The sequence below is a fragment of the Papaver somniferum genome, unplaced genomic scaffold (genome assembly GCF_003573695.1).
Source record: "Papaver somniferum cultivar HN1 unplaced genomic scaffold, ASM357369v1 unplaced-scaffold_5, whole genome shotgun sequence".
NCBI classification, from domain to species: Eukaryota; Viridiplantae; Streptophyta; class Magnoliopsida; order Ranunculales; family Papaveraceae; genus Papaver; species Papaver somniferum.
This window is the reverse complement of record NW_020647637.1, coordinates 274,087-295,866: the sequence shown is the minus strand read 5'-3', so window position 1 is coordinate 295,866 and position 21,780 is coordinate 274,087. Positions and strand designations below refer to the sequence as shown.

Sequence of the window (21,780 nt, the reverse complement as noted above, 5' to 3'; positions counted from 1 at the left end):
CTATTCTCGCCCTGTTATTTTTCTGACGACAATTGTCACGTCGTTCGTATTTGTTTTGATACTTGTTGCGCTGATCACTACAATCTGTCCATGAAATGTCTGTATGTACTAACTGCTCAAGGACGAACAACTAACTGCTCAAGGTGTACCACAAATCCAACACGTTATTGTTGAGATGTCACGTAAGTTACCTAAAATCAACTCCAACTATATCAAGGACAGGTACTGACGAGGACGAACAACTAACTGCTCAAGGTGTACCACAAATCCAAAACGTTATTGTTGAGATGTCACGTAAGTTACCTAAAACATTGATACTAAGATTCTATATCTGAGTGCCTGTTTCGATATATGCACATTCATATGTAATTGGCCATGACAAAATATTTAAATATAAATTATGTAAACTAGTGAACATAAAGGTGAGGAGAAAGAAATTATACGGTCTGCAGTGATAGAAGCCTATGACCACATTACTAACATGCCGCTTTAGTTATTATGGATTAGATGTTATGAAACAGGGAAGAAAACAGCCTCTGACATATAGTTTACCATGAATGAATAACTCAGTAGTTTCGAAAATACCTTAGCCCAGTCATCAAATAAACTTTTTTCGCACACAAGCTTGTTGTTGATGTAATCAAATTCAAACCCACTGCCAATAGTTACCATTTCATTGATGGCCATCGCATGTTTCTTCAAAGTCTTGATTCTAGAATCGATGTTGGTAGTAGTTAACCCACAAGTAGGTAGTTTCTCTGTTAGTTTCTGCTCAATAACTTTCAAGTAGCCCGATTTAAATCCGGTATCACTTTTCCACTTGCCATCGAGCGTAAGTTCCGTCAATATATCAACCAATACGTTATCTTCAGCTTCTACCCAACTCCGATGAGGTGCCATTACTTTCCTGTTTACAAGCATTCACACAAAATAATTATAACTTCACCAATCCATGAAGAGTGAACATTACTATAATCAAGATACGGTATGCAACTTTAAGTGACCCAAAATTGAATAGCTTATAAGTCCACACATAACCAAGTCCACAACAATTTAGAGAAATCAAATTCTAATGTGTAAAGAAGAAAAAATCTATGAGCAGAACATTCATCAAATAAAAGATCACGAGCACCAAAAAATAAACCCTAGATTTTCCAAATTTCTAAACCAAATAACAAGATCACGAGCACCAAAAAATAAGCACCAAACATTAATACTTGGAACAAACTCACAAACATACCACTTGCTGCAGCTACAGAACAACTAAAAAGGAATTAATCTCTTCCAATTATGTAACTAATTAAATCTTTTAAGATTAACTAGTTGTTTGATTTTCTTTCCTTTTTTTGACACATACTTGGTTTAAAGCCTAAGGTTAGATCTGAATTTAAGAAGCAACCTAGAAAGACCATGACATGAACCACAGTCAAGGCCAAAAAATGGTAATGTAGCCACAATCAATACCCTACTCTTAACCTTAAGAATATCTCAAGAATAGCTAATCTAATTGATAATTGAACTAATCAATTCTCACACAATTCCTCGTTCTCACAATTCCGTCATAACAAACCCTAGCATCTATACCCAGGTTAAGATCCCTTCTTCCGTTTATCATTATCGACACAAAACAGATCAAGCATAACACTACAACTGGCTATCACAAGACTATCACAAGACTACAAACTGAACTGGCTATCACAAGACTACAAACTGATGTTGACACGAAATCCAGCAGTTACAATTGCATTCAGCCATAAATAAAGCAGAGATCCGAAACCAGAGAAACACATCAGCTCAGAACATGGACAATAGAGAAGTGTTAGAGTAAACACTGCAAATTCAGAAAAGTTCATAGGTTTCATAGGAGTTCTCATTTTTTTTCTTTTTGGTTGCGACATTATCATGTTAACTGCAGAGAAATCATGGAGAAGGAGATGCATTATATTCACACAAACAAACGAAATCCTTGTTTTTCAAACATAAATCCTTATAACTTCAATGGAGTTCAATAAACATACAGTAACAAACGAAAGTTATTAAAAATTAGACTAATACAGGAAAATCAAAGTTTTTTAACTAACTTCGCGTCTACGTCTACGTGCAGTCCATCTTTCCCACATTTGATCAGCTAACTCTTTCCTCTGAACAACCCAATAATCTGAGGAATCAACAAATTCTATCATTCGACTTTCTTGAGGAGAAACCAAATTAACTGGTCCATCTTCATAATTGTCTTCCGGTAGAAATTCATCCATAGGCATTTCTCTCCTAATAAGGTTATGGATCAAACAACAAGCCATGATAAAACGACAATGTATGTTTACTAGATACCATGAAGGACTCCGAAGTATTGCCCATCTCATTTTCAACAATCCAAAAACGCGTTCAATCACATTCCTAGCCATACAATGTTTCATATTGAATAGTTCTTCAGCTGTCCTTGGTTCTAAACGACCTTGCCCCCATTCCTTTAAATGATAACGTTGACCTCTAAAAGGCGCAAGAAATCCTCCACTATTCGGATAACCGGCATCGACAAGGTAATAGTAACCTAGACAAGTCAGCATGCAAAAACCATCATTATCTCACTAAAGAACACTAGAAACACCCATTCTTTTAATACACTAATGAACTTACCTTTTGGAACTTCTAAGCCATTCTTTTTGTATATTGCTTCTCTAAGAACACGAGAATCGGCAGCTGAACCTTCCCAGCCAGGATACACATATATAACCTCCAAGTTATGGGAGCATACACATAATACATTAGTTGCAATCGAGCTCTTCCTTGTACGATACCTAGGCTTGTCTTCGGTTGCCACATGGATACTAATATGTGTTCCATCTAATGCCCCTAGGCAGTTCTAAAGGTAAACAAGGTATTACTGATTCATTAAGGATACAGGGTATATTCTTAAAAGACATGAAACATCAAAGTTTGAGTTCATACCTTGAAGCAATTCCATCTCTCATCAACAGAACTTGTAGCCACTGCAACTGGTTGTTTAAGCAACTCCCCTTGAAGTCTAATAACTCCTTTCAACACCGTGTTTACATATCTGCTAATGGTTTCTCCAGATCGCTTGAACATAAACCCTACAACTCTATTCTTATGGTGATGTGCAATTACATACAAAAATACTGCAACCATTTCTTCAACATCAGAATTCCTATTATCTTATAGTCCGCTTATGGTGGATAGCTTATGGCAAAGTATTCGAAAAGTACGTCTATCGAGGCGAAGTTGCGATTTACATTTTGTGTCGCTTTTGTAAACTAAATCTTGCATCACCCATAGTCGTACGGTAGTCATTTCAGAACGATCATTTGATCTTAACACGCAACTTTGGTAACGCATAACATATGAATAAAAGTAGACGTAAAATAAAGTTACAGCATCAACGTTGTTCGGTTATTATCATTCATCATTTTTAGTTTTCTTTTCTTTGTCAAGACTAGAGGAGCCATACTGGAAGTTGGTCTGAGTTCAACAAGCATAAGAAAAGAACAGTCAAGCATAATAAACACATTTACAGTATTTCCAGGTTGGAGGCAAGCTATATTCAGATAGAAAATAATGCACATATACAGAATACAGCAAAGCAATCAAAATCAATGATTCTAAACTGATTGTGTAATAGTAGCCTAGGTGTAATCGTACTTGTTCTTTACAAGGATATCACGAGTGTATAAAGTAATGTCTTATGGTGCAGACTCAACAAGAAAAACAGAACACGAAAGTTAATAATAGTACTTACGAGAAAAGTTAAAGCAAATCGAGACGCCCTTCCTGATTGTGTAACTTGTAGTAGAACAACAATGACCTATATGTGAAAAATAGAAATGAGAACTAGTCAGTCGATGCATATACATCAGCAAACTATGAAGACAATTTAACTGGAACAACAACAATTTCGGCGATGTTAGAAGACAAATTAAGTAAAGATGCATATACATCAGCAAACTATGAAGACAACTTAAACCTGATTCTCCAATTGTAACAAGGCTAAAATCTGAACTCTGATACAACATGTATGACCCTCACTGGAAGCAAAACTCAAGTGACAACAATTACATTGTGGGGACAGAAATACTCAGCACTTTCATGCATATGCAAATACAGAAGATGACAAAATAAATTAGCAGCCCTTAAAAACCCTTTGCGAATCTGGCACAAAAAAAAACTTATAGACAAAAAGCTACAAAGTGAAAGTTTTCACAGGCTTGTGTGATAAGTAGGCATACTTATAGACAGACTTCTACATCATTCTTCCGATCCAAAATTCGTTTCTTTTTTCCTTTTTTTCCTCTATCCAAATTCACTCCGACATTCTTCCAAACAAGAACCAATTGTTCTCACGTGATGCACGTGCACTGTACTATCTAGAAGAGTGAGGAGGGAGGGGGACCATTATCACTCAGCTCAGCCACCCCTAAGTCTGAAAGTCTGATCAAGTCCGTGACAGTCTTATTAGACTCTAGAGCTCCTCACTTGTAACCAAGTGGTAGAAAGTTTTGCCCTACCAAACAGGGCAAACGACACAACAAAGACTTTTCTGCTTTCATTAAGTAGCTGCTCATTCAATTTATGCATCAAAGTAAACACAAAGTTGGGTTTGCAGAAGTAAATACTCAGCAAACCCAATTCACGAGAGTACACGAAATTCCATTTTCATCTGGTACTTGAAATAACTGTTCACTAGACGAGCACAGGATAAGTGAGCAAAGAGTAAAACAGGTAAGACAAATTGTATATATTTATTACTAGCTAGGTATTGATTCCAGTCTTATCCTTCCATTTTCAGCAAAAACTATAATAATAACCAGACAAAAACCAATCGCAATATTAAGGATATACTGGATAACTAAAGTTTGTTTAAACACCACATCATGGGTAAGACATCCGTCGTCAGGCTTTGTGAATGAAGTTCAAGAAAGATTTGTTCTCAGGCACTACAGTACAGCAATGCTTCCGAACTCAAGGTCAGATCGCTTAAATTTTAGTTCTTTCAGACATATATTAGCATACCTAGTGTAACACCAACCATACACAAATATTGAGCTTATCATGAGCCAACAAGCTGGCCATCCTATTTAGAGATGTGAGAGGTGAAATAATTGTACTAACTTTTGTAAATATTGTGAAAAGTTGCAAGTTAGAAACAAGATGAAAAAATATCAATAATAAGTGACTAAATCGTCCATATAATCCCACTTTTTTATATCAACGAAGAGGTTCAGTAAAAAAGAAGAGCAGTTCCAAGAGCTTCTCCAAATCTGAAATCTACTATCAATGTTAGAATTACTCGTTGGATAGACGATGAAGTGAAGTAGGTGTGTTTTCTGGAGCTATCAATAAAAACAGGTGTTATTGATCTATCAAAGGTGAGAGGTTTAATGGATTTCGTTAGTAGAGGACGGAAATTGATAGTATATATTAGGAGAAGAATTAAGCAACAAAATTAACAACCAACTAAACTGAAATCATCAAAAAATCAAAAGAACTAATCAAAAAAATCAAAGAGAGGTGAGGAATTACCTAACCCTAAATCCCCAAAATCAGAGATGGATTTTGCGCCCTCGAAATCAGAGATGGATTTGTTTTAGAATATGATACGGTTTCTTGTCGAAGTAGAAGAATAATCAACGATTAACAGTCTCAATCCTTCTCGATCTCCATTGATTTTTCTCTGGTTTTTTTTTTTCTTCTCCTTCAGCCCGTCGCTCGAGTTTGGAAATGGAGAAATGTGAAAACGGGATTTTGTTTTGTTACGAGGACAGCCTCGTAATTTCCTTTCCTCCGCGTTTTTTTTCCCGGAATTGGACTGCATTCCATTGGAGTAGGGATGTGGTGGGCCCGGAGGTGTGTGAAAATTAAGCGCAATAAAAACGGGCCTACAGTAATACCGCAAGTGCACGGTCGTCAGTTGTAGCTCGTGCAAGTACGGGTCGATCCACAGAGACTGGGAGTGTTTTGGAGTTTTCTAGCTATTTTGGGCTCCTAAACTGTTGTTGGTTAACTATGAAGCCTTTTTGGCTTTGGGCTTAGGGTACCTTTGGATTATAGGCTTGTTTGACAATGAAGTGAACTGAGCTTGGGCTCAGTTGGTCTTGAAGTGCACTAGGCTTGGCCTTTGAAGTGCACTGGGCTTTGAGTGTCAATGGGCTTCTAGATTAACCCAAGACTGAACTGGGATTTGTAATGAATCTGGGCTTCAGTAGTCTTTGAAATGAACTGAACTGAACTGGGCCTTAGGCCTTAACCTGAACTGTGGATGGGCCTTAGGCCTTTAGTGACTGGACTGTGAACCCGGGCTTTTAGCCTTTGGTTCTAAGCTAATTGTTTGGAGCAGCAGCAGACAAGGCTGGGCTGGAGAAGAAGCAGCAGCAGCAGCAGGGGAGGAAGGTAAGCAGGCAGGGTTGCAGGGAAACTGAGCAGAACTGGCAGCAAGGCCAGGGAAATAAGAAGATGGTAGGGGAGGTGGAGCAAACTAAATGTATCAGTGGCACTAGGCCAAGGTGGAAGCAAGTGAACAAGTGGAAACAAGTAAGAAAAAGAATAAACTAACAAAGTAACAGTGAACAGCAAGCGATAAGAAAGGCATAAAACAGCAAACAACAATGAAGATAAACAGTGAAGCAAAGACAATAAAATGACAGTGTAATAAACCAAGGCCTAAGCCAAGGGAAGTGATGTGAAGAAACAATAAAACAGTTAAGTTAAAGAAGAAGAGAAGTGACAAAGAAACACTAGAGAAGTAAAACAAGTGGACAGTGAAAGTTTAATAGTGAAAAATTGAGAAAACAGCAATGAAGGGAGACAGTAAACAAGAGTGATGAAAGAACACTAGGATGTTGAATCCACCATTAACCTAAGGGATATTCTACTCACAGCTAAGATAATTACCAAAGTGCTAATTGTCTGATTAAAGCACAACTAGTCTAAGGGCTTAGCAACACTGAACATGAGCTGCACATGATGAAGACTATCTCAGCTGGTTCATAATTTCATCTAGTCCTAGCATTTGGGATTCAGAACATACATAACAGAAACAGTACAGAACATGATACAAATATTACAGAAACATAACATAACAGGAGACATGAAACATAACATGGATAGCAATAGCACATTACATCAAATGGAGAAACTGAACAATACACAGAACATGTAAAAACATGGATAGCAAAACAGTGAAGAACAATGGATAAAAACAGAGCATAAAATGGAATTTTTTTACAGAACTCACAGTTCTGGACACACTGGCTAATCCAGGCATAAGTTTTGCAACACACAACACCCAGCTCTATTTATAGCTTACAGACAATCCCCAAATTCCCCAAAAATTAGGGTTTTCCAAAATCACACAAATTCCCAAATTAAACAGTAATTGGGTTTAATTACCTACCCTATTTCACCCACTCTATCTTCTCTATACTCTTCTCAACAATAATCAGGGTTTTTATGATTTTCCCCAAATTGACTGTGAACTAGGGTTTAGGATTTTTACCTCACCAACTGTGATGAGACAATTCCATCTTCGACCCATACTTCTTCTGCTTCCCTTGCGTAATTCCCATGCTTCAATTTCATCTCTAGGTCACCTACTTCATCAACCTCTCACGCTTAGGGTTTCAGGGAAGAAATGTGAGAGATTGAGGGAATAGGGGGCTAGATAGTTAGGGGGTGATGATGGGTTGGTAGTTTAGGGATGATGTGAGACAGGTAGAGGTGGTGGCGCGGCAGTTGCAGGGAGTGGTGGTGGTTCTGCAACTGTCGGGGTAGGGGAGAAAGAGGGAGAAGAAGAAAGAGAAGAGAACAGAAGAATGGTCGATGTTTTTAGGTTAATAGGTATAGGTTGCTAGTGTGTGAGGCGGGGTATCAAAGTTCTATATTGGCAAATCTGAGTCACTGGATGCGAAGCTGTAGGTGAATCGGATGGCTACCCCTGAAGAGGCTGGTAGCGACCGTCGGATGTCTTGATACAACGAAGTTAACGGCGAAGATCGAGGTTAGGTGCTGTAGTGTTTAGCGGAAGTATCGATATTTGATGCACATGCATAGGAGCGACCGTAGGATTCAAATGCAATCTAATCTGAAGGCTTGGAAATTAAGCACTACGGTGTTTGACAAGAATCTCGGATTTTGATGCACTCTACTGAAGCGACCATTGGATTTCGATGATCCAATCCGACGGCTGAATATGAAGGCGGGTATGGATATTGGAAATGGGTTTGGGTGAGGGTTTTGGGCCTTGGGTATGCCAAGCCCATATCTTCTTTAAGAACAATTCTTCCTCTTCAAGCCAACTTCTAGCCTTTTGGTCTTGTGCACAACATTCTTCGCGGCTTCCTTGTGTAATTCCTCCCGGCTTTTCACTACTTTTCTGCTCTTTTCGCTCCGCTATTCATCCAAACTTTATTTATTACCTAAAAATGCAAAATTAATTAATAAAAATATTTATTCTTGAAAACAATGAAAATACAGAATATGGGATAAAATGTAGAATTAATGCACAAAAGATGAGTTAAATGCCAAGAAAAATATATAGAAATATGCACTTTTTAGCACTCATCAAATACCCCCAAACCTGAATTTTACTTGTCCTCAAGTAAAACAAAACTAAGGAAATCCTACCTATACCACTGTCGCTGGTCTCTCGAATGCATTTAGCGTATGCACTAAGCCTTTTAAACCACTAAGTGTCCCTAGTGGACGAGTGAAGTCTCGTGAAGGTTTGCTTAGAACGTACCTACAAAGTTCTAGGTCAAAATATAAGCTCAGATTCCATCAAATGTGACATGTGCAAGACAGTTTAAGCTCACAGCAAAATGGAGATGTCAATCTAGCTATCAAAAGCACAATCCTAGCACTGATAACAAAAAAAGACATGTGATAAGAGTGTAAAGTGTATCTACACATGTGTAAAGAAAGATCGGATGTTGTGACTACTAATCACCAAGAGATAGTTTCTCAGGCTAAGAACCAAGGTCGAAATCTAGCTAGCTGTCCGGACTTTACGAGAATTGTGAATGAGTAGGAGGTATTTCACAATTACTCGCGTTGTACATCAATGGCATACACCCTTCCTTGCTTATTACAATAAAACACAAAAGATGACTCTTTACATGACTCTTATTTACATTGACTACTCTCTTTTATTTTGGAACAAGAGAGAATGAAATTGATAAATACTTGATTTTTTTTTTTTTTTTTGTTGTATTTTTTTTTTTGACAAGGTAACACATTTGATACATATACAAAAGGAAAGAAAAAATTACATGACTCTTAGCAAGAGGTAGCCCTTTTTGATGCACCCAGTTAAATTCGATGGTTGTCTTTCTTAATGTAACCTCCACCTTCTATCCCAACCAACCAAAGAACAAGCTAGTCAAGTTTCGTTCAGTATTCTAAAGTGATTGGCAATCGTGACTTCCTATCAAACACCTTGAAGATCGAGGCTATACATGTATTGGTAGATCGTGCGCGTGCAAATTTCTTATCACTATGTGAATTGTGCTAGAATCAGGGTGCCTAAATATCTAGACTAAGATTCCTAATAATTACATATTTGCACAAGAGTCAACATTTCAAGGTAAATGAGCTCCATTTTTATGTTTTTTTTTTTTTTTCAATTTTTAATTTTTTATTTTCATTTTTCATTTTTTTCAAAAAGAAGGAGTTCTTGTTTTCAATTATGGCATATTATCAAAGTATCTACTTTTCACCCCCAAACCTAAACTAAACATTGTCCTCAATGTTTCAAAATATGAACAAAATTATAATACAACATATGAAGAGGATCATGTTGAGTAGAGAAAAAGGAAAGAGAATACCCGATTTCGGTGAAAGCAATATTAGAACTCCGTTATTCAAGGCAAGAATCCAACATATGTCAGCCGAGATCATATTAGCAAAATATATACAAAAGGAACAAAAAGGTTTTTAAGAAATTTTATCTACTGGATTATATACAAAAATTCACCATACACTAACAATCTAAAGAGTTGAGGATCAACCCAAAAGACAAAGTGTAGAGGTTTCAACAGGTTCACACAATAATAATATGATAGGCATGCAAGTGAAACTGTGAAACAAAATGAGCTACCCCCAAACCTGGATTTTTCAACAGATAAAATTTTGGATACAAAATCTCGCAATTTTTGGGGTTCATCATGCACAAGGTCTAGCTCGAAATGAACTTTGCTAGGGACGGGCAAACATGCTAATTCCAACTGTGGCTCCTCAAAGATATTATACTTAGATGCAAAATAGTCCAAAAGGACTTGGGAAGCATACAGTTCCAATCCTAGATTAGGAATTTTCAGAAAAATCGGTTTGACAATATGGGTACAAACCAAATCTAGGTTGGGTGGAAGGCCATCAGATTGTGACTTATGTAGGAAGATAGGCACATCATTACTAATCACATCAACATATCCTAAGTCTTCTACACGTGTCACAACATGCTCACAATCATCAAACAAATTGGTAAGATCACAATCAGAGTCATCAACATCATCAACAAATTTATTCTCATGCATCGGCAAATCAGGAGAAATATCACAATGTGACCTAGGTAGAGAATCAGACACATCAAATATATTTTCATGCATAATAACATTAGTGTCTACAGAAGATTCAACTATTCCTATGTCATGGTCATCTTCACAGAATAATTGTACGAATCCCATGTCAATATCAAAATCATATGAATTACAATGAGTATTAGAAAAAACAACATTCATGAAGGTCGAGGGCGAGAAGCCATATGTTATTGAACCAACAGGTTCCACAATATTTTCATGTTCTTCTAACATATCATCATAATCATCATAATCATCATCATGGTAGCATGCATATTGGTCCTCATTAACAGTGGTGGTGTCATTAGTCGATTCATGTTCCTCTAAATTAGGTTCATATTCAACATCATTTACAAGAATGGGACTAGACACTTCATTAGGGACAACATACATTTCCTCATGAATTTCCTCCTTTTGTAGGTGAAGCAAAATCTGATCTAAATATGCATGAATTCGTGATGTAGATCTATCAAAGTTTTGCTTACTGAGTCTTAAAGCTTCTGTGGTGGAGTCTAAATTCATGGGAGTACAAAATTCTTCATGTTCAAATTGTGGTGAATGGTACATGCGTGCATGGTCATTAGGGTTTACAAAATATTGATCGCAACCCTCAAAGGATTGATTATGGTCCCAATGACTACCATTCTCACAATTTATGGGCATTTCATACCTTGGATTTTCTCTAGATTGCCTAAAATTATGCAAAATATGACAATTCTCAACAGGGTGGTCTAAACTACCACATGCGGGACATGCATAGATTTCAGGTTGCCTAAGAAAATTAGACGTGACAGATTCCTCATGTGATTGCATTTCTAAAGCTGCGATTCGAGCTTCTAATTGATCGATCAGTGATGATTGTGTGAGTGAGGCACTAGCAAAATGTTCATTTTCACGTTGTGGTGAATGATGCATGTATGAATAGTCATTAGGGTTCATGTATTGCGGCTCGGGACTTTGAAAATGTCCATAATAATTCCTATGACTATTGACATCATGGTCCGTGGAAGGTTCATAACGTGAAGTTTGTCCATATGCAAGTTCTCTAAGGGATTTTTTGTACTCCCCAACTGTAGAAAAAGATCTATTCATGATTGGCTCAAAAGCTAAGTAAAGAATGTACAAAGCTCAGAATTTGGTTTTTTAAAGGGTTTGGATTTTTGGGAAAAATTTGGTTTTGGTGGGATAAAAGAAAAAAAAATTTGGTTGTTAATGTGGGAGCAAAATAAAATTTGGTTTTAAAATTTGGGAGCAAGTAAAAATTTTGGTTTTTGAATGGGAGAGAAAATATTTATTTATTTATTTTAAAAGAAAATAAAATTCGGTTTTAGAATGGGAGCAAGCCCACTGTTGGTTTTGTGTTTGCTTTAGCTCAGCTGGTTTGAAAACGTTTGGTGAAACTGAGTCCAAAATCTCGGCCTAGAATTTGGGTACTCGGCCCACTAACGAGTTAACCTAGCGTGATCGGTTACAAGCTCAGCTGGGTTTAAAAACCTAGAATACAAAATACCAGTCCAAATTAAACAAGCTCACAAAAATTAAATACAAGCCCACAAATTAAACAAACAAGCCCACAAAAATTAATTACAAACCCAACAGAAAATAAAAAGCCCAAAAATTGGCTTTAATATTACAAGCCCACAATTAAAAATTGGAAGCCCACAATTCGGGTTCTCTGAATGGGTTTACCTTTTTAGCACAACCCAGCTGCTCTGATATTGTTGCAAAAACCCAGTTGGGCTTTGGTTCTTTTCCTTGGTGGCGTCCCAGCGGAGGAAAAACTGGTTCAGAACAGCAGATCCAACAGCAAATGAAGTGAAGCAGATGCAGATGCAAATGCTATGCAGTGAAATGCAAAAATAGCTAATAAAACTACTAGAGAAACAAACCGAGTCCCCGGCAACGACGCCAAAAACTTGGTGGGCCCGGAGGTGTGTGAAAATTAAGCGCAATAAAAACGGGCCTACAGTAATACCGCAAGTGCACGGTCGTCAGTTGTAGCTCGTGCAAGTACGGGTCGATCCACAGAGACTGGGAGTGTTTTGGAGTTTTCTAGCTATTTTGGACTCCTAAACTGTTGTTGGTTAACTATGAAGCCTTTTGGGCTTTGGGCTTAGGGTACCTTTGGATTATAGGCTTGTTTGACAATGAAGTGAACTGAGCTTGGGCTCAGTTGGTCTTGAAGTGCACTAGGCTTGGCCTTTGAAGTGCACTGGGCTTTGAGTGTCAATGGGATTCTAGATTAACCCAAGACTGAACTGGTCTTTGTAATGAATCTGGGCTTCAGTAGTCTTTGAAATGAACTGAACTGAACTGGGCCTTAGGCCTTAACCTGAACTGTGGCTGGGCCTTAGGCCTTTAGTGACTGGACTTTGAACCCGGGCTTTTAGCCTTTGGTTCTAAGCTAATTGTTTGGAGCAGCAGCAGACAAGGCTGGGCTGGAGAAGAAGCAGCAGCAGCAGCAGGGGAGGAAGGTAAGCAGGCAGGGTTGCAGGGCAACTGAGCAGAACTGGCAGCAAGGCCAGGGAAATAAGAAGATGGTAGGGGAGGTGGAGCAAACTAAATGTAGCAGTGGCACTAGGCCAAGGTGGAAGCAAGTGAACAAGTGGAAACAAGTAAGAAAAAGAATAAACTAACAAAGTAACAGTGAACAACAAGCGATAAGAAAGGCATAAAACAACAAACAACAATGGAGATAAACAGTGAAGCAAAGACAATAAAATGACAGTGTAATAAACCAAGGCCTAAGCCAAGGGAAGTGATGTGAAGAAACAATAAAACAGTTAAGTTAAAGAAGAAGAGAAGTGACAAAGAAACACTAGAGAAGTAAAACAAGTGGACAGTGAAAGTTTAACAGTGAACAATTGAGAAAACAGCAATGAAGGGAGACAGTAAACAAGAGTGATGAAAGAACACTAGGATGTTGAATCCACCATTAACCTAAGGGATATTCTACTCACAGCTAAGATAATTACCAAAGTGCTAATTGTCTGATTAAAGCACAACTAGTCTAAGGGCTTAGCAACACTGAACATGAGCTGCACATGATGAAGACTATCTCAGCTGGTTCATAATTTCATCTAGTCCTAGCATTTGGGATTCAGAACATACATAACAGAAACAGTACAGAACATGATACAAATATTACAGAAACATAACATAACAGGAGACATGAAACATAACATGGATAACAACAGCACATTACATCAAATGGAGAAACTGAACAATACACAGAACATGGAAAAACATGGATAGCAAAACAGTGAAGAACAATGGATAAAAACAGAGCATAAAATGGAATTTTTTTACAGAACTCACAGTTCTGGACACACTGGCTAATCCAGGCATAAGTTTTGCAACACACAACACCCAGCTCTATTTATAGCTTACAGACAATCCCCAAATTCCCCAAAAATTAGGGTTTTCCAAAATCACACAAATTCCCAAATTAAACAGTAATTGGGTTTAATTACCTACCCTATTTCACCCACTATATCTTCTCTATACTCTTCTCAACAATAATCAGGGTTTTTATGATTTTCCCCAAATTGACTGTGAACTAGGGTTTAGGATTTTTACCTCACCAACTGTGATGAGACAATTCCATCTTCGACCCATACTTCTTCTGCTTCCCTTGCGTAATTCCCATGCTTCAATTTCATCTCTAGGTCACCTACTTCATCAACCTCTCACGCTTAGGGTTTCAGGGAAGAAACGGAGAGATTGAGGGAATAGGGGGCTAGATAGTTAGGGGGTGATGATGGGTTGGTAGTTTGGTGATGTGAGACAGGTAGAGGTGGTGGCGCGGCAGTTGCAGGGAGTGGTGGTGGTTCTGCAACTGTCGGGGTAGGGGAGAAAGAGGGAGAAGAGAAGAGAAAGAACAGAAGAATGGTCGATGTTTTTAGGTTAATAGGTATAGGTTGCTAGTGTGTGAGGCGGGGTATCAAAGTTCTATATTGGCAAATCTGAGTCACTGGATGCGAAGCTGTAGGTGAATCGGATGGCTACCCCTGAGAGAGGCTGGTAGCGACCGTCGGATGTCTTGATACAACGAAGTTAACGGCGAAGATCGAGGTTAGGTGCTGTAGTGTTTAGCGGAAGTATCGATATTTGATGCACATGCATAGGAGCGACCGTAGGATTCAAATGCAATCTAATCTGAAGGCTTGGAAATTAAGCACTACGGTGTTTGACAAGAACTCGGATTTTGATGCACTCTACTGAAGCGACCATTGGATTTCGATGATCCAATCCGACGGCTGAATATGAAGGCGGGTATGGATATTGGAAATGGGTTTGGGTGAGGGTTTTGGGCCTTGGGTATGCCAAGCCCATATCTTCTTTAAGAACAATTCTTCCTCTTCAAGCCAACTTCTAGCCTTTTGGTCTTGTGCACAACATTCTTCGCGGCTTCCTTGTGTAATTCCTCCCGGCTTTTCACTACTTTTCTGCTCTTTTCGCTCCGCTATTCATCCAAACTTTATTTATTACCTAAAAATGCAAAATTAATTAATAAAAATATTTATTCTTGAAAACAATGAAAATACAGAATATGGGATAAAATGTAGAATTAATGCACAAAAGATGAGTTAAATGCCAAGAAAAATATAGAAATATGCACTTTTTAGCACTCATCAAATACCCCCAAACCTGAATTTTACTTGTCCTCAAGTAAAACAAAACTAAGGAAATCCTACCTATACCACTGTCGCTGGTCTCTCGAATGCATTTAGCGTATGCACTAAGCCTTTTAAACCACTAAGTGTCCCTAGTGGACGAGTGAAGTCTCGTGAAGGTTTGCTTAGAACGTACCTACAAAGTTCTAGGTCAAAATATAAGCTCAGATTCCATCAAATGTGACATGTGCAAGACAGTTTAAGCTCACAGCAAAATGGAGATGTCAATCTAGCTATCAAAAGCACAATCCTAGCACTGATAACAAAAAAAGACATGTGATAAGAGTGTAAAGTGTATCTACACATGTGTAAAGAAAGATCGGATGTTGTGACTACTAATCACCAAGAGAGTTTCTCAGGCTAAGAACCAAGGTCGAAATCTAGCTAGCTGTCCGGACTTTACGAGAATTGTGAATGAGTAGGAGGTATTTCACAATTACTCGCGTTGTACATCAATGGCATACACCCTTCCTTGCTTATTACAATAAAACACAAAAGATGACTCTTTACATGACTCTTATTTACATTGACTACTCTCTTTATTTTTGGAACAAGAGAGAATGAAATTGATAAATACTTGATTTTTTTTTTTTTTTTTTATTTTTTTGTATTTTTTTTTTTGACAAGGTAACACATTTGATACATATACAAAAGGAAAGAAAAAATTACATGACTCTTAGCAAGAGGTAGCCCTTTTTGATGCACCCAGTTAAATTCGATGGTTGTCTTTCTTAATGTAACCTCCACCTTCTATCCCAACCAACCAAAGAACAAGCTAGTCAAGTTTCGTTCAGTATTCTAAAGTGATTGGCAATCGTGACTTCCTATCAAACACCTTGAAGATCGAGGCTATACATGTATTGGTAGATCGTGCGCGTGCAAATTTCTTATCACTATGTGAATTGTGCTAGAATCAGGGTGCCTAAATATCTAGACTAAGATTCCTAATAATTACATATTTGCACAAGAGTCAACATTTCAAGGTAAATGAGCTCCATTTTTATGTTTTTTTTTTTTTTTTTCAATTTTAATTTTTTATTTTCATTTTTCATTTTTTTCAAAAGAAGGAGTTCTTGTTTTCAATTATGGCATATTATCAAAGTATCTACTTTTCACCCCCAACCTAAACTAAACATTGTCCTCAATGTTTCAAAATATGAACAAAATTATAATACAACATATGAAGAGGATCATGTTGAGTAGAGAAAAAGGAAAGAGAATACCCGATTTCGGTGAAAGCAATATTAGAACTCCGTTATTCAAGGCAAGAATCCAACATATGTCAGCCGAGATCATATTGGATTAGCAAAATATATACAAAAGGAACAAAAAGGTTTTTAAGAAATTTTATCTACTGGATTATATACAACAAAATTCACCATAACAATCTAAAGAGTTGAGGATCAACCCAAAAGACAAAGTGTAGAGGTTTCAACAGGTTCACACAATAATAATATGATAGGCATGCAAGTGAAACTGTGAAACAAAATGAGCTACCCCCAAACCTGGATTTTTCAACAGATAAAATTTTGGATACAAAATCTCGCAATTTTTGGGGTTCATCATGCACAAGGTCTAGCTCGAAATGAACTTTGCTAGGGACGGGCAAACATGCTAATTCCAACTGTGGCTCCTCAAAGATATTATACTTAGATGCAAAATAGTCCAAAAGGACTTGGGAAGCATACAGTTCCAATCCTAGATTAGGAATTTTCAGAAAAATCGGTTTGACAATATGGGTACAAACCAAATCTAGGTTGGGTGGAAGGCCATCAGATTGTGACTTATGTAGGAAGATAGGCACATCATTACTAATCACATCAACATATCCTAAGTCTTCTACACGTGTCACAACATGCTCACAATCATCAAACAAATTGGTAAGATCACAATCAGAGTCATCAACATCATCAACAAATTTATTCTCATGCATCGGCAAATCAGGAGAAATATCACAATGTGACCTAGGTAGAGAATCAGACACATCAAATATATTTTCATGCATAATAACATTAGTGTCTACAGAAGATTCAACTATTCCTATGTCATGGTCATCTTCACAGAATAATTGTACGAATCCCATGTCAATATCAAAATCATATGAATTACAATGAGTATTAGAAAAAACAACATTCATGAAGGTCGAGGGCGAGAAGCCATATGTTATTGAACCAACAGGTTCCACAATATTTTCATGTTCTTCTAACATATCATCATAATCATCATAATCATCATCATGGTAGCATGCATATTGGTCCTCATTAACAGTGGTGGTGTCATTAGTCGATTCATGTTCCTCTAAATTAGGTTCATATTCAACATCATTTACAAGAATGGGACTAGACACTTCATTAGGGACAACATACATTTCCTCATGAATTTCCTCCTTTTGTAGGTGAAGCAAAATCTGATCTAAATATGCATGAATTCGTGATGTAGATCTATCAAAGTTTTGCTTACTGAGTCTTAAAGCTTCTGTGGTGGAGTCTAAATTCATGGGAGTACAAAATTCTTCATGTTCAAATTGTGGTGAATGGTACATGCGTGCATGGTCATTAGGGTTTACAAAAATTGATCGCAACCCTCAAAGGATTGATTATGGTCCCAATGACTACCATTCTCACAATTTATGGGCATTTCATACCTTGGATTTTCTCTAGATTGCCTAAAATTATGCAAAATATGACAATTCTCAACAGGGTGGTCTAAACTACCACATGCGGGACATGCATAGATTTCAGGTTGCCTAAGAAAATTAGACGTGACAGATTCCTCATGTGATTGCATTTCTAAAGCTGCGATTCGAGCTTCTAATTGATCGATCAGTGATGATTGTGTGAGTGAGGCACTAGCAAAATGTTCATTTTCACGTTGTGGTGAATGATGCATGTATGAATAGTCATTAGGGTTCATGTATTGCGGCTCGGGACTTTGAAAATGTCCATAATAATTCCTATGACTATTGACATCATGGTCCGTGGAAGGTTCATAACGTGAAGTTTGTCCATATGCAAGTTCTCTAAGGGATTTTTGTACTCCCCAACTGTAGAAAAAGATCTATTCATGATTGGCTCAAAAGCTAAGTAAAGAATGTACAAAGCTCAGAATTTGGTTTTTTAAAGGGTTTGGATTTTTGGGAAAAATTTGGTTTTGGTGGGATAAAAGAAAAAAAAATTTGGTTGTTAATGTGGGAGCAAAATAAAATTTGGTTTTAAAATTTGGGAGCAAGTAAAAATTTTGGTTTTTGAATGGGAGAGAAAATATTTATTTATTTATTTTAAAAGAAAATAAAATTCGGTTTTTGAATGGGAGCAAGCCCACTGTTGGTTTTGTGTTTGCTTTAGCTCAGCTGGTTTGAAAACGTTTGGTGAAACTGAGTCCAAAATCTCGGCCTAGAATTTGGGTACTCGGCCCACTAACGAGTTAACCTAGCGTGATCGGTTACAAGCTCAGCTGGGTTTAAAAACCTAGAATACAAAATACCAGTCCAAATTAAACAAGCTCACAAAAATTAAATACAAGCCCACAAATTAAACAAACAAGCCCACAAAAATTAATTACAAACCCAACAGAAAATAAAAAGCCCAAAAATTGGCTTTAATATTACAAGCCCACAATTAAAAATTGGAAGCCCACAATTCGGGTTCTCTGAATGGGTTTACCTTTTTAGCACAGCCCAGCTGCTCTGATATTGTTGCAAAAACCCAGTTGGGCTTTGGTTCTTTTCCTTGGTGGCGTCCCAGCGGAGGAAAAACTGGTTCAGAACAGCAGATCCAACAGCAAATGAAGTGAAGCAGATGCAGATGCAAATGCTATGCAGTGAAATGCAAAAATAGCTAATAAAACTACTAGAGAAACAAACCGAGTCCCCGGCAACGACGCCAAAAACTTGGTGGGCCGGAGGTGTGTGAAAATTAAGCGCAATAAAAACGGGCCTACAGTAATACCGCAAGTGCACGGTCGTCAGTTGTAGCTCGTGCAAGTACGGGTCGATCCACAGAGACTGGGAGTGTTTTGGAGTTTTCTAGCTATTTTGGACTCCTAAACTGTTGTTGGTTAACTATGAAGCCTTTTGGGCTTTGGGCTTAGGGTACCTTTGGATTATAGGCTTGTTTGACAATGAAGTGAACTGAGCTTGGGCTCAGTTGGTCTTGAAGTGCACTAGGCTTGGCCTTTGAAGTGCACTGGGCTTTGAGTGTCAATGGGCTTCTAGATTAACCCAAGACTGAACTGGTCTTTGTAATGAATCTGGGCTTCAGTAGTCTTTGAAATGAACTGAACTGAACTGGGCCTTAGGCCTTAACCTGAACTGTGGATGGGCCTTAGGCCTTTAGTGACTGGACTTTGAACCCGGGCTTTTAGCCTTTGGTTCTAAGCTAATTGTTTGGAGCAGCAGCAGACAAGGCTGGGCTGGAGAAGAAGCAGCAGCAGCAGCAGGGAGGAAGGTAAGCAGGCAGGGTTGCAGGGCAACTGAGCAGAACTGGCAGCAAGGCCAGGGAAATAAGAAGATGGTAGGGGAGGTGGAGCAAACTAAATGTAGCAGTGGCACTAGGCCAAGGTGGAAGCAAGTGAACAAGTGGAAACAAGTAAGAAAAAGAATAAACTAACAAAGTAACAGTGAACAACAAGCGATAAGAAAGGCATAAAACAACAAACAACAATGAGATAAACAGTGAAGCAAAGACAATAAAATGACAGTGTAATAAACCAAGGCCTAAGCCAAGGGAAGTGATGTGAAGAAACAATAAAACAGTTAAGTTAAAGAAGAAGAGAAGTGACAAAGAAACACTAGAGAAGTAAAACAAGTGGACAGTGAAAGTTTAACAGTGAACAATTGAGAAAACAGCAATGAAGGGAGACAGTAACAAGAGTGATGAAAGAACACTAGGATGTTGAATCCACCATTAACCTAAGGGATATTCTACTCACAGCTAAGATAATTACCAAAGTGCTAATTGTCTGATTAAAGCACAACTAGTCTAAGGGCTTAGCAACACTGAACATGAGCTGCACATGATGAAGACTATCTCAGCTGGTTCATAATTTCATCTAGTCCTAGCATTTGGGATTCAGAACATACATAACAGAAACAGTACAGAACATGATACAAATATTACAGAAACATAACATAACAGGAGACATGAAACATAACATGGATAACAACAGCACATTACATCAAATGGAGAAACTGAACAATACACAGAACATGGAAAAACATGGATAGCAAAACAGTGAAGAACAATGGATAAAAACAGAGCATAAAATGGAATTTTTTTACAGAACTCACAGTTCTGGACACACTGGCTAATCCAGGCATAAGTTTTGCAACACACAACACCCAGCTCTATTTATAGCTTACAGACAATCCCCAAATTCCCCAAAAATTAGGGTTTTCCAAAATCACACAAATTCCCAAATTAAACAGTAATTGGGTTTAATTACCTACCCTATTTCACCCACTATATCTTCTCTATACTCTTCTCAACAATAATCAGGGTTTTTATGATTTTCCCCAAATTGACTGTGAACTAGGGTTTAGGATTTTTACCTCACCAACTGTGATGAGACAATTCCATCTTCGACCCATACTTCTTCTGCTTCCCTTGCGTAATTCCCATGCTTCAATTTCATCTCTAGGTCACCTACTTCATCAACCTCTCACGCTTAGGGTTTCAGGGAAGAAACGTGAGAGATTGAGGGAATAGGGGGCTAGATAGTTAGGGGGTGATGATGGGTTGGTAGTTTAGGGATGATGTGAGACAGGTAGAGGTGGTGGCGCGGCAGTTGCAGGGAGTGGTGGTGGTTCTGCAACTGTCGGGGTAGGGGAGAAAGAGGGAGAAGAAGAAAGAGAAGAGAACAAGAATGGTCGATGTTTTTAGGTTAATAGGTATAGGTTGCTAGTGTGTGAGGCGGGGTATCAAAGTTCTATATTGGAAAATCTGAGTCACTGGATGCGAAGCTGTAGGTGAATCGGATGGCTACCCCTGAAGAGGCTGGTAGCGACCGTCGGATGTCTTGATACAACGAAGTTAACGGCGAAGATCGAGGTTAGGTGCTGTAGTGTTTAGCGGAAGTATCGATATTTGATGCACATGCATAGGAGCGACCGTAGGATTCAAATGCAATCTAATCTGAAGGCTTGGAAATTAAGCACTACGGTGTTTGACAAGAACCTCGGATTTTGATGCACTCTACTGAAGCGACCATTGGATTTCGATGATCCAATCCGACGGCTGAATATGAAGGCGGGTATGGATATTGGAAATGGGTTTGGGTGAGGGTTTTGGGCCTTGGGTATGCCAAGCCATATCTTCTTTAAGAACAATTCTTCCTCTTCAAGCCAACTTCTAGCCTTTTGGTCTTGTGCACAACATTCTTCGCGGCTTCCTTGTGTAATTCCTCCCGGCTTTTCACTACTTTTCTGCTCTTTTCGCTCCGCTATTCATCCAAACTTTATTTATTACCTAAAAATGCAAAATTAATTAATAAAAATATTTATTCTTGAAAACAATGAAAAT

At 38.1% G+C, this 21,780-nt stretch overlaps 1 protein-coding gene across 1 annotated transcript; it reads right to left on the bottom strand.

The window, feature by feature from the left end:
• Nucleotides 1-2,072: 2,072 nt before the first annotated feature.
• LOC113342924 (protein ALP1-like) lies at nt 2,073-2,612 on the bottom strand. Its single transcript, XM_026587293.1, has 2 exons — nt 2,609-2,612; nt 2,073-2,551 (listed from the first exon to the last, which is right to left on the bottom strand). The coding sequence occupies exons 1-2, from the start codon at nt 2,610-2,612 to the stop codon at nt 2,073-2,075; spliced, it is 483 nt and encodes a 160-aa protein (XP_026443078.1).
• Nucleotides 2,613-21,780: the final 19,168 nt, after the last annotated feature.